Below are 14,064 nucleotides of genomic sequence, written 5' to 3' on the forward strand. Positions count from 1 at the left end.
TTCCTTCCTTCCTCCGTCTTCTTTCTTTAATTTTTCTTTCATTCTTCCCCTCCTTCCATACTTTTTTCCATCGTTCCTTGCTTCTTTCTTTCCTTCCTTCCTCCCTCCCTCCTTACTCCTTTCCTTCCTTCCTTCCTTCCTTCCTCCCTCCCTTCCTTCCTTCCTTCCTCCTTTCCTCCCTCCTTCCTTACTCCTTTCTTTCCTTCCTTCTTTCCTTCCTCTTTTCATCCTTACTCCCTTCCTTCCTTCCTTCCTTCCTCCCTCCTTCCCTCACTCCCTCCTTCCTTCCTTCCTTCCTTCCTTCTTTCCTCCCTTCCTTGACCTGAGGACAACAGGAGGGTTAAAACTCAAATACAGTTATTAAGTACTTGAGTTGAGGATTTCTTCTTTTTTTATTATCTGCTGTTTTGTACTTTCACTCCACTCCCATATTTACTTTTTACTGTGTTACATTTATTTGACAGACCAATTACTTTTACTTCCTACCCTAACCCTTTTCGTCCTTACTCCCTTCCTTCCTTCCTTCCTTCCTCCTCTCCTCTCCTCCCTCCCTCCTTACTCCTTTCTTTCCTTCCTTCCTTCCTCCCTTCCTTCCCCCTTCCTCCTTTCTTTCCTTCCTGCCTTCTCTCCTAAATTCCTTCCTCTTTTCGTCCTTACTCCCTTCCTCCTTTCCTTCCTCCCTCCCTCCTTACTCCTTCATTCCTTCCTTCCTTTCTTCCTTGACCTGAGGACAACAGGAGGTTTAAAACTAAAATACAGTTATTAAGTACTTGAGGATTTTGATAAAGAGCATTATTAAAAAACTGATTTATCTAAAATATAAAAGACTTTTTGAATCAGAGCGTTGTCTCAACATGAGTTCAGAGTCGTCAGTGATGAAATCTGGTGTTTAAGAGAAAGGTTAACGGTACATCAGGCTGAAGCTGGGATGTTACAGCTGAGATAACAGACAGCAGACTGAAGGGTCGAATGTGTTTTTATCAAATCCTTCAAACAACAACAAGCTATCGTGTTGTTAAGACCGAGATGAGCTGGTGCTGAGGTCGTAAAATAAAAAAAGAAGGAGCAACAATATAATGCAGTCAACCTTTGCTCGGTGTTCCTGTATATACAGTATGAGCATGATAAATAAGAGTTGGCAAGAAGGAAGGAAGGAAGGAAGGAAGGAAGTAAGTGTAAGTAAGTGTTGGTAAGATGAGAAATTCAAAAATATGTTAAAACTAGTTATAAAAGCAGCATCAGGTTTGTTAAAATGTACATTTAGTATTTTTGTTGGTTTTATATCATTTAAATGACATTTGCACCATTTTTTAACCAAAAGTAAAACTGAATGCTCCTGAAAATGTCAAATGGTGTAACCACAAAATAATGATAAATATTAAATAATGTTAATATTTAGAACAATAGTATTCCATTAGCTTTATTTAATATAAAAGTTATAATGTAAGATCATGCCAAACTAGTTGATATGGTGTTAGGTAGGAAGGAAGGAAGGAAGGAAGGAAGGAAGGAAGGAAGGTGTTTTATTGACTATTTAGTGTTTTTAAGCAACGTTCAATTATTTGGTAGTTTTTATGGTTACACCACTTAGACATTTTTACCATAATCCTCTAATATATTCTCTCTAAATGGATTAAAAGCAGAAATTTGATGCTGGGTCCACAAAAAAAGAATGTGTGCAAGTTATTCATACGTTTAATTTCTACATTTTAACCCTTTAAATTTAAACTAAACCACAGGACGGATGAGAGACTGTAAACTCTGAACTTGAGACTGACGAAGGAATAAATGAAGGAAAAGATTCAAAGACAAAAGTTCCCAGAAGGAAGGGAGGAAGGAATCCTCTAATATATTCTCCCTCCTTCCTTCCTTCCAAAGTTTTTATGGTTACACCACTTAGACATTTTTGCCATAATTCTCTAATATATTCTCCTTCTTTCCTTCCTTCCTTCCTTCCTCCCTTTATTCTTTCTTTCTTCCCTCCCTTCCTTCATTCCTTCTGTCATTCCTTACTCCCTTCCTTCCTTCCTTCCTTCCTTCATTCCTTCCTTCCTTTATTCCTTCCTTCCTTCCTCCCTCCCTTCCTTCATTCCTTCTGTCATTCCTTCCTCCCTCCCTTCCTTCCTTCAATCCTTCATTCCTTTTTTCCTTCCTTCCTCCGTCCCTCCCTCCTTCCCTTCCTTCCTTCCTTCAAAAGTTTTTATGGTTACACCACTTAGACATTTTAACCCTTTAAATTTAAACTAAACCATATGGACAATAAATAAAACACCATCACTGACCCTTTGAAGGACGGATGAGAGACTGTAAACTCTGAACCTGAGACTGACGAAGGGATGAATGAAGGAAAAGATGCAAAGACAAAAGTTCCCAGAAGGAAGGAGGAAGGAGGGAAGGAGGGAGTGTTTACTGTTGAACTTGTTGATTACTCAATGAGCCGAGGTCACTGAGGGGAGTTTATGACTCTTATATATGACCAACAATGTTAAAAAAATAAGGGAATGGAGGAAGGAAGGGAGGGAGGGAGGAAAGAAGGAAGGAAGGCATAAGGGAAGGAAGGAAGGAATAAGGGAAGGAAGGAAGGAAGGAAGGAAGGAAGGAAGGAATGAATAAGGGAAGGAAGGAATGGAGGGAAGAAAGGAAGGAATGGACAGAAGGAAGGAATGGATGAAGGAAGGGAGGGAGGAAGAAGGACAGAAGGAAGGAAGGAAGGAAGGGAGGGAGGGTTAGGGTTATGACTTATATATGACCAACAATGTTAAAAACTAGAAATGTGGGAGGTAATTCAGAGGCCCAATGATAAAGACTCTTCAGGAGGAAAAAAATGACCCTTGCAGTGTGTGTGTGTGTGTGTGTGTGTGTGTGTGTGTGTGTGTGTGTGTGTGTGTGTGTGTGTGTGTGTGTGACACAGGGCTGGACTTTGTTCTCAGTTATTTCCACTGCTTTGAGTTTATCAGAAACACAATCATTCAGCAGAGAGCCTCTTCTGAGCTGCTGTTGCTGCTGCTGCTGCTGTGTGAAGTCATTGATCCTGACACACATATATATCTCTTAAGTTTTTCTTAAAGGTGGAAGTTCTTGGAAGATATTTATTTATTTTTTAATTTTAAATTTTTTTTAAAAGGCAGCCATGATCAGCCGTAACTTCAAGAATGTGATTGTTGTCTCTGTCGGGTTTCTGTCTCTGTTCACGGCTTATGGAGGCCTGCAGAGCCTACAGGTAAGCAGACATGTCAAATACATCATTATTTTAGCTCTTAACCCTTTGACGCATAGTGATCACTACAGTGGACAGCTATTCAAACAGCTGTTTTCTGTAATTGGTTGAATAAGAAAAGTTATTTTTTTTCCATTTGGGGAAAAAGATCCTGCCTCGGTTATCATGATTGAATGAAACTGTTCAATTATTTGCCTTTATTCTGTTGGTTTAATTATTTTTAGGGCTGTCAAAAGATTAATTTTTTAAATCGAGATTAATCGCAGAATTTCCATAGTTAATCGCGATTAATAGCGTTTTGAATTGCGTATTTAAAATCCTGTTATTTTACATTTCAAGGCAGTTTTAAGGCCATAATGTAAAGCATTTCTTACCAGAGTGTCTTAACTGGGAATCAATCAAATACATCATTATTCTAGTCCTTAAATTTAAAAAAAAAAACAATTATGATTAATTGTCAATTAAAAATACTGAGGAGTTGAAGTTAGCAGAATTGGGGATTAAAGAGGTTAATTTATGGGCTGATTCATGTAGGTAGATAATTAACCCTTTACATACTGCTCATATTCTGGCATTTCATAATATCCTCCTTATATCTCTCTCTCTCACAATAGAGCAGAAAGAGTGTATTCTTCAGTTTATTTTATTGTTGATGGAGAAAAAACATCACAGTCATATTATATATTGGTACAACATTACATAATTTCAATTTTAATAACATTAAATGTGAATAAATTGTAGTTTTTAAAGGTAGTTTTTGATTTTTCAAGACTCAACAAAAATGAAAATCAGCTGCACAAAAATGTTGAATTATTTCTATTTTTGTATATTCTGGGTCACATTAAGATACGTCATCAAATGTCTGGCTGAATTGAAATTTTTTTAAGGTGTTTTTTTTCCTTCTTTTAAATGTAAAACTGGGTCAAATTAGACCCGAACAGTATGTAAGGGTTAACCCTCCTGTTGTCCTCAAGTCAGTTTCCAGTCCTTGTGACCAGACTTCAGCTTTATTTTTGCTTTTTTTACACAGTTGGTCTCGTTTGTCCCCTCTTTTCATTTTCTATCAGAAGACCAAACAAGCTGCATTGACCTACAGTATATATTCTCCTTCCTTCCTTTGTTTAAAGTCTGTTTATAGGTCAATGACAATAAGGGTTGGAAAGATGATCAATTCAAAACTAGTTATAAAAGCAGCATCAGGTTTGTTAAAATGTACATTTAGTATTTTTGTTGGTTTTATATCATTTAAATGACATTTGCACCATTTTTTAACCAAAAGTAAGACTGAATGCTCCTGAAAATGTGAAATGGTGTAACCACAAAAGAATGATAAATATTAAATAATGTTAATATTTAGAACAATAGTATTCCATTATCTTTATTTAATATAAAAGTTATAATGTAAGATCATGCCAAACTAGTTGATATGGTGTTTTATTGACTATTTACTGTTTTTAAGCAACGTTCAATTATTTGGTAGTTTTTATGGTTACACCACTTAGACATTTTTGCGATAATCCTCTAATATATTCTCCTTTCTTCCTCCCTCCCTTCCTTCTTTCCTACCTTCCTTCCTTCCAAAGTTTTTATGGTTACACCACTTAGCCATTTTGACCATAATCCTCTAATATATTCTCCTTCCTTCCTTCCTTCCTTCCTTCCTCCCTTTCTACCTTCATCCCTCCCTCCCTTCCTTCCTTCCTTCTTTCCTCCCTTCCTTCCTTCCTCCCTTCCTCCCTCCCTTCCTTCCTCCCTTCCTTCATCAACAATCAAAATGATCAGAAAACTCTTTTAGAAGCTGGGAAGCCCATTTATATACATTTTTACCGAGGTCATTACTTATTTAACTGACCTTCCCTGATCCATCATCATCATCATCATCCTCATCATCCTCCTTTCCGTCCCCACAGAGCAGTCTGAATGCGGCGGAGGGGATGGGCGTGGCGTCTCTGAGCGTCATCTATGCCTCCATCATCATCTCCTCCATGTTCCTGCCTCCCATCATGATCAAGAATCTGGGCTGTAAATGGACCATCGTTGCCGGCATGGCCTGCTACGTCTCCTACTCCTTTGGAAACCTCTACCCGGGATGGTAATTAATCGATCAGTCAATCAGTTCCGATCCATCAATGCCTGTAGAAAAAAAAACCTTCTGCCAATCCATCTCTTTCTCTGGTAGCGCCAAACTAAAGAAAAGTACCAAACTCAGAAGGACCATCCTCTGAGGAACATGAATGTCCGTACATAACTTTAACTTCTGTCCAACAGATGATGAGATATTTCAGTCTGGACCAAAGTGGTACATCGACCAAATGACAAGCAATTTCTAGTCGAATCCGAACACTAGCATGGCTAAAAAAAATATGAATTAATGTGGAAGGTTTCTGAGGGAGAATTATTGATGTTTGAGGACTTCTAACATGCAGGTCAACCAATTAAAATAAGATTAAAGAATTAAAATAAACTTAATTACATTGTATCAGGCACAGACCAAGTGGACTCAAATGCAGAGCGGACACAGGGATGAAGAGTTCTCAAGTCGTTTAATTCAGTCCAAAAGTCAGAAACCAGGAAGTGCGAAATCACAGGGCAGAAATTCAGAATCCAAAAGGCAAAAACTAATAAACACTAATAATCTTAAACTGCAATAACGCTGGAACTCTGACAGGAAACTGACCAGACGATCTGGCACAGAAGGAAAAGAGCACATCACATATATACACTGGATGATAACGAGGCACAGGTGAAACACATTAGGGGAAGGGAGGCAAACAGAAGGGGAGGAAGTTAAACAAGACATACCAAAATAAAACAGGAAGTAGACAAGACAAAATACTAACTCAACCAAAATACATTACAAAACTACCGGCCCTGACACATTGCAGTGATGTTCAGTGTTCATAGACCAAGCTACAACCTGCAACTGTAAAACCTCAGAGAGATATTAGATTAGGAGCATTGAGAATCCAAACGCCTTTAAAACAGCAATAAGACCATGAGGCACTACCTGATCATAGCCAAAAAATGATTTTCTCTTTGCTCCTTCTCTCTCTCTTGTACAGGTACACCCTCATCCCCACCTCAGTTATCCTGGGTTTGGGTGGTTCTCCACTGTGGTCGGCTAAATGCACCTACTTGACCATCTCCGGTAACGCGCAGGGTGCCAAGGACGGCAAAAAGGGCTCGGATGTCATCAACCAATATTTCGGCATCTTCTTTTTCATCTTTCAGTCGTCTGCTGTGTGGGGGAACCTCATGTCGTCGCTCATCTTCGGACAGGACACCAATATAGGTAGGAACATGACCTAAACCGTGTTGTGTTGAGGACATGTCAGTGGCAGCATGAACTACTGAATTCTGGTTTACTTCATTCATTATTCTAGTGTAGGATTCACTCAAGTATCTGATAAATACCAGATTTACTCTTTTGAATAATAATAGAAATAGAGTCTTAACGTACTGTCACCATTAACAAAGCTGTCTCGCATTTAGCCTCCAAAATGGGTGGGATGTCTCGGTTCTGGTAATAAAGAAGTGCACAGGTGGTGAGTCAGTTTATGGTCTGGTAAAGACTGTAATATTGTACAAAACAGGGTGGTGAATACACGTGAAAAACAATCCCAATTTCCAAACACAGTGAGTAGGAGTGTTACCTGGAACTATTGAATACATTGTAAAGAAGGTGCTCTTTGGCCAAGGGCTGGAACAACATTGAAAATAGGAAGACACCAAGGCACTCATCTTGGAAAAAGATAAAATGGACTTCTATGCGTTTCGGCTAAGGAGCCTTCGTCAGGAATTGAGCAATGAATCTGCAATAAGTCAGGTTAAAAAAAACAACATCCAACAGGTGTGGACAATCAACAATTGGCCAGTGGTAGACTCAGACTACGATGGTTAATGTCTCCGTTTTTAAAAATAACCGGGTACGTATAAATGGGGCCTCAGACAAAAGAAGTCAGAACCACACAGGGTAACCAAAAAACTAAATACACAAAAAGTAGGAATCTCTATAGAAGAAAAAAAAGGGGTCAAAGTCAAAAGTTGAACCAAAGGGGAACTTTCAATCGCAAGATCTCCAAAGTCGGTCAATCTGCAAAAAGCAAACTCCACACAGATACCTAATCGGGTATTGAACCCAAGATGCTAACTACCAAGCTACCATGCTAGTTAATTTTATACATGAGGAGTGGGATGGTAAGGGTCAGGGGTCGGCAGTCAGGCCTTTCCTCAAGTCAGCTGAAGAAAGCAGATGTTTGAATTAATCTGTTAGGTGAGGTTAAACACAAAATGATTCACGCTATACAAATAAAGATTGATTGATTGATTGATTGAGAGTGCAGAGAGGATCTTACTCTGACCTTATTTCATACAGTTTTAAAAATGTTTTGGGGCATTTTTGCCTTTAAGTAGATGGTTGATTTATTTAGTTCTATTTTTTTATTATTATGAATGATGCACTGACTGGTGAGCACTTTAAAATGTAGTTGTACTTGTGACAATGACAATAAAGAGAGCTATTCTATTCTAGAGGCCTACAGGAAACAAAGAGGTCTCAAAGGTTCCTCATAAATCAGTGGTTTAGAAAAGATAGCAACACAAAAGAGTAAAACACCATAGATTACAGAAAGTGACAAGGTTATGAGACAAAGTTAAAATAAAGTAAATTCCCTCCCCCCAACCATCCCAATCTTTATTTTCTGCCTGTTATATAGAAACCAAACTGCCCTTAGCTTCTTAACTGATAGCCTATTGATTTTATTCTATCTATTCTATTCTAGAGGCCTACAGGAAACAGAAAGGTCTCAAAGGTTCCTCATCAGACATTAATAAATCAGTGGTTTAGAAAAGATAGTAGCACAAAAGAGTAAAACACCACAGATTACAGAAAGTGACAACATTAAATCAAAGTAAATCCTCCACATTGGTATAATCCCCCCCCCCCCCCCCCCCAACCATCCCAATGTTTACTTTCTGCCTATATTATATAGAAACCAAACTGCCCTTAGCTTCTTAACTGATAGCCTATTGATTTTATTCTAGTTTTGACTGGAAATCAATCACACTGATGAAGTAATGACACCATATGTGCGGAGCTTGTCATGGTTACAGATTCTGAATTGTATTACTATATGTGATTTCTCAGTTTGTTTTTGACTTCCTGCTCCTTTTCACGTGTTTCTGCATCAACCTTCACCTCTCACACACACACACACACTACAGGAACTCATCAGCGGGCAAGGTTTAACTGGCTTTTTTATGGGCCAGTTCAGTTTACAAGAGAATGTGTGATAAAAGGTGAATGATGACAAGTGCACAGTATATTATTTTATGATGTAAATGCTCTCTGTCTTATCAGTTCATGTGGTGACGACACACACACTGAGGTGCATTTCTGGGAAGGGCAACATGACACAGCTCTTAAATACATTTTTATATCCATCCAGGATTAAGATAACCTGTGTAGGTTGTTTTTTTTTACAGTGTGAAAACATTTCGAACCTGACAATTTGGGATGGTTGTGTGATAACTGAGTTACAGCAGGGGAGATTCCTGCTCATATTGCTCTCTAAAAAGAAAGAAAGCACTTGGTATATCACACCATACATGTATCTACCAACATGTAAGAACCGACCCCGAAAAGACTGTAATAAACATCCCAATCTGGATTTTTTTTATACAGGCACTATACAGAACTATGTAAAGATCATGGTTTGGGTTAAAATGATCACTGGAGACAAGTTTTCAAATTCCTTAAAGATATGCAACCTTTGTAGTCATGGCAACAGTGAACACCACCATTAATTGACATGAGCAAGATTAGAGTTTCTAAATGTCGGTTTAGATTATTTTTCGATTAATTGCCCAGCCCTATATCATCATCCTTTAGAGCCTGTATATGTTTGAAGCCACATACAGTAGAAACAAAAAGAATTTCCATTATGATTAAAAAACCTTTCTTTAATTTTTCCTAAGTGAGTTTGTATTAATCCAAGTTAATCATTTTTTCTGACAGCTGACATCCCAGAGGAGCAGCTGAAGCTCTGTGGAGCGGCTGACTGCGGCCTCGTCATCAACGCCACCGGCACCGCCCCCACCAGACCGGCACAGGAACTAGTGTGGACGCTCGTTGGATGCTACATCGGTAAATCATTGGTTTCCTGTGGCTTTTCCTGTTGATTTCACAGCAGGGGTAAACCATGGATGTATAAAGAGAGGCGGAGCTCTGTTCATTCCCTGTGAAAGTTGTTCAGGAGTGCATGCAAACCCCCAGGAAGAGCGCCAGGCTTTGACACCAATTTGACAAAACAGCCCAACTGTGTAATTACAACAAGATGCAAGTGGGCCCAAATATACTTTTTCCCCATGGACTTACATTGGGGAGTATGACCACAACCACAAAATGACTAATTTTACTATCAGCATTTGATCTGTTCGATACGATCACATTTCAAAAGTGCAGAAGAACCCCATGATTAATAGTTTTATCCTCATTCAAGTTAGCTGTAGCCGGCCTGGTCTGCTGCCTTATGGGCCCAATAATACAGAGGTAAAATGGAAGAAGGACATTATTTGGCTTCATGCACCACTGAGCAGCTTCCATAGGAACGAATTGGGCCCTGCATGTGTTTCTGTGTTTATTACTATCTATTTTTCAAATCTTTATATGCAGGCGCAGCACAGCAAATTTCATTGTACTTCTTGTGCAATGACAATAAAGTCTCTTCGTCTTTGTCTAGCGCTGTATCCACTTCTTCATGGGTGTACCAAGCCAAATGCTGTAAAAAAAAATTGCCCAATGTTGCTGGAGCTGCCTGATCACTGGGCCCATGGAGCATGCTCACCAGAGATTTCCGCTGGCTGAGCTTGATAACTTCCAATTTAGCTTTCTGCTAACTTGAATGGGGGATAAAACACTTGTTATCAGAGAAAATGGATCGGATTCTTATAGTGAAACAAGTCATTATGAGTGTATCACCAATTTTACAGCTGCTTCTTCTCACATGATTGTGTGCAGGAAAAATGGGCTAACCCTAACCCTTGCAGGCTTCAAGTAAAAAGCTTGCATGTAAAGCTAAATGGGTATGGGTATGGGTTTTTCAGCTATCTTGAACGCTTTCCATCCTCTGTGTGTTGTAGGTGTGGGCGTGCTAGCCATGATCATTGTGGCAGTGTTTCTGGACAACATTGACCAGGAGCATACTCGTGAGTTTCGTGGGAACCGGGAGCCGTTCTGCCACACGTTCCTGGCCACGTTCAGACTAATGAAGGACTGGAGGCTACTGACCCTCATCCCCCTCACCATGTACAGCGGCTTCGAGCAGAGCTTCCTCTCTGGGGAATACACAAAGGTGAGGGGATGTGCTGCCATCATCTATCTGTTCAAATAAGATACTGATCAGACACTGGTGTTTGTTAACGTGATGGGTTGTCACGACTTTTAATAGGCATAAGATAAGATAAGATAATCCTTTATAAGTCTCACGATGGGGGCGGGGACACGTAATAGGGGACAATAGGATAGCAACAGTATAAACAAGAGGAGTATTGGTATTGCACAATCACAGTGATACCTACTGATACTCACCTGAGTGAAATACTGATACATTTTATGGACATACAGAGACTGATCTGACAACGCTTCAATATAAAATTGGCTCATTCTGAATGTTTCATAGTTTATTTAACTGATTCATTGTACTGAACATATAAGAGAATGAATGGCGGTCAAACACTCGTCAAAAATGTCTATCAGAAGGTTTTTTTTTTCCTTGTCCTCTCAGATATAAACTGGGTCAAATTAGACCCTGACTAGTACGTAAGGGTTAAAAACCTTCTTGCTGCATTTCCTTGCAGAACTACGTGACGTGTGCATTGGGGATCCACTATGTCGGCTTTGTGATGATGTGTTTTGGAGCCTCCAACTCGCTTTGCTCCTTTCTCTTTGGGAGACTTGCAAGGTACACTGGGAGAGCTCCACTCATCTGCCTAGGTAAAATCTCTCTTAAAATAAGTTCGTTTTTTTCACCTCTTTAATAAACCACTCACTTCCATCTAATTGTTGGATTTGTCCATTTTCAGGTGCACTGGCCAACTTCAGCTGTATCATTGCTCTGCTGTACTGGCGGCCTGATCCTGACCAGCTGCCGGTTTTCTTTGTATTTCCTGCTCTGTGGGGCATGGCAGACGCTATCTGGCAAACTCAAACCAATGGTAAGAAACTGATATGCAGTGTGGATGTCTCATACAGGATGTTAAGTTTGTTTGTTCCCGTAAATTCATGATATTTGTTTGAGTTTATCGACAAAAGTGGGCATGTTGTCAGCATATTCATGGTCTCCTGAGGATGATTTTTGTGAACGCCTCAATGTACAAGATTAAGCCATTCTTAGAGGCTCTATTTCAGTAGCTGCAAGATGCCACAACTCCAAGATTGAGATATTTCACTGAATAATTCACAACGTCTGATCTGCTGGGAACTATGAATGTTCTTAGAAAATTTCGTGGTAGTTTGGTCCATTTCAGTCTGGACTAGAGTGTTGGCTCAGATCGCCAAGAGCCTCACCGTTAGCATGGCTTAAAATTAACCTTCAATCATACAAGGTCCACTTACTATCTTATTCCAGAGCTTTAATTAGCATCAGTCTTCATGAGTGAATGGAGTTGTTAGGAGCCAACAGAACTATCTCCGTAACAACTGAGCCAACACCAATTTTATCATGAAAACAAATTTGGCTGAATGTTCTGGAAATGCCTAAGAAAAGATAAGATCAAGATAAGATACTTTATTGTCAAAATTACAACAAAAGTTATCTCAAGACACTTTTCACATAGAGCAGGCTACGATACTAGTACCAATCTAAGTACCCTTAAAGTGATATCGATACCGATTGAGTACCTCATTCAATGCCCATAACAGACATGTAGTGTAACAACACATCACATGCAACATTAAATCAAAGAACACTTGTTTTGATTGGCTGTGAGTAAGTTCATACAAATAGTCATATTATCAGGTACGGATCAGGACACAATGAAGGAACCGATGGGCTCAGGCTTACTCAGAGTTGTTTATTGCAGGCAGGGGTCAAAATCAGGTAGGCAATTCAACAGGCAAAGGTACAATTAATCGGCAGGCTAAACTCTATGGTCGGGGAATCAAAACTGGTCACTCACAGGCATGGACGAAATTTTGATTTCAGAGGTGGGGGGGACACAACTGGCTCGAGTACTGAGGTGGCGGGGGCTATCAGTGTTGCCAATTGGGACCAAAACTGCCTTTTGAAAAAGTGCAGGGGACATTTTGGTCAAGGACTCTGGAGTCTATTTCCACAACTATGTCAAAATCAACATTGATCATTGAAACTTATTTCAAGGCATAAACTCAACTGCTGGATTTATTTTAGACAAGAAATATCCAAATATCTTGAAATGTATTTGGCACATTTATGGTAAATGGTCTATACTGATATAGCACCTTTCTAGTCTTTACAACCACTCAAAGCGCTTTACATTACATGTCATTCACCCATTCACACACTAGCCATTCATTCTCATTCATACACTGTTGTCGCAGCAACGGGAGCAATTAGGGGTTAAGTGTCTTGCCCAAGGACACATCGACATTTGAACTGGAGGAGCTGGGAACCGAACCGCCAATCTTCCAATTGGAGGACGACCGCTCTACCTCCTGAGCCACAGCCGCCCCACATTTATACTCCCCAGAAGATGATTCATTTTGGACACACCAAAATCACTAGTATTTCATTTAATACATCCACACTTTAGTATTGTAGAATGCAATAAAAATTGCAGACTTTTGGTGGCTAACAATGATTATGAAATAATATAATAACTGGACATAAAACTAATTATTATGGCTGAACATAATTTGTCTTGGTGATGTTTTGTCTGCTTTCTGTCCTACAGCTATTTATGGCATCCTGTTCCCCAGGGAGAAAGAGGCAGCGTTTGCTAATTACCGTATGTGGGAGTCTCTTGGTTTTGTCATCGCCTTCGCCTACAGCACCTTTTTGTGCCTGGAGTATAAACTCTACATCCTGCTGGCAGTTCTGGTGCTGACCATGGTCACCTACCCCATAGTGGAGTACTATGAATACAAGAATCCTACGCCGCCCATTGAGGATGGGGCTTACACATCACACAGAGAGAAGGCAGATGAGAACAACATCATACATCAGACACCACTTTAAAGACTACATTTCAAGTGTTTTTTTTTAATTTTATTTTATTATTGACCCTGGTCTGGCCGTTATCTGTGTCTGATCAAGTGTCTGATGCTGATGCCACTTTGTTGTAAAATACTTGATAATGCCACACTGAATAAACTCAAAAATATGTGATGAGAACAATGAAGAGATATTAAAAGGGAAGTCAGAAGCTCGTTTACTTGCGTTGACAGATCTGCAAACGCTGACTTATTATTATTATTCTGGTGCAGCCCTTCCCTGAAATCCCTTGTGGATTAGTGACCTCTCATGTGGTGAGTTTTCATCCACCTATTTTTATGCACAATTTAAAATTTTGCACATGAAAAACTCCTTTTTTTTAAAAAATATTTGGCTGACGTGGAAAAGTTTCCACATAAAGATAAAGGACATTTAAAATAAAAGTATGAAATCATAAAAAGAGAAGCCCTTAAAATAAAGTGCTAATGTGTTTACGGACATTATATATTCTGACTGGAGCGCTTTATAAGTACAGTATTAAATTAAATTAATATGTCATCTTCTTCTCTGATGGTTTTGTGGCACCTGACTGTCCCTACTAAGTTTACACTATAAATTAAATGATCTGATCTCGTTTTCTATGGTTACCCCGGACGA

The 14,064-nt window shown here is 39.4% G+C and overlaps 1 protein-coding gene across 1 annotated transcript; it reads left to right on the forward strand.

Annotated features, from left to right (window-relative positions):
- The first annotated feature begins 3,085 nt into the window (after positions 1-3,085).
- Positions 3,086-13,456, forward strand: unc93a (unc-93 homolog A). The gene is made up of 8 exons (XM_053337090.1): positions 3,086-3,220; positions 5,128-5,309; positions 6,280-6,509; positions 9,234-9,362; positions 10,358-10,569; positions 11,075-11,210; positions 11,300-11,431; positions 13,148-13,456. Exons 1-8 carry the CDS (start codon positions 3,131-3,133, stop codon positions 13,429-13,431), a joined length of 1,395 nt encoding a protein of 464 aa, XP_053193065.1. The 5' UTR covers positions 3,086-3,130; the 3' UTR covers positions 13,432-13,456.
- Positions 13,457-14,064: the final 608 nt, after the last annotated feature.

The sequence above is a fragment of the Scomber japonicus genome, chromosome 17, assembly GCF_027409825.1.
Source record: "Scomber japonicus isolate fScoJap1 chromosome 17, fScoJap1.pri, whole genome shotgun sequence".
In the NCBI taxonomy this organism is placed as follows: Eukaryota; Metazoa; Chordata; class Actinopteri; order Scombriformes; family Scombridae; genus Scomber; species Scomber japonicus.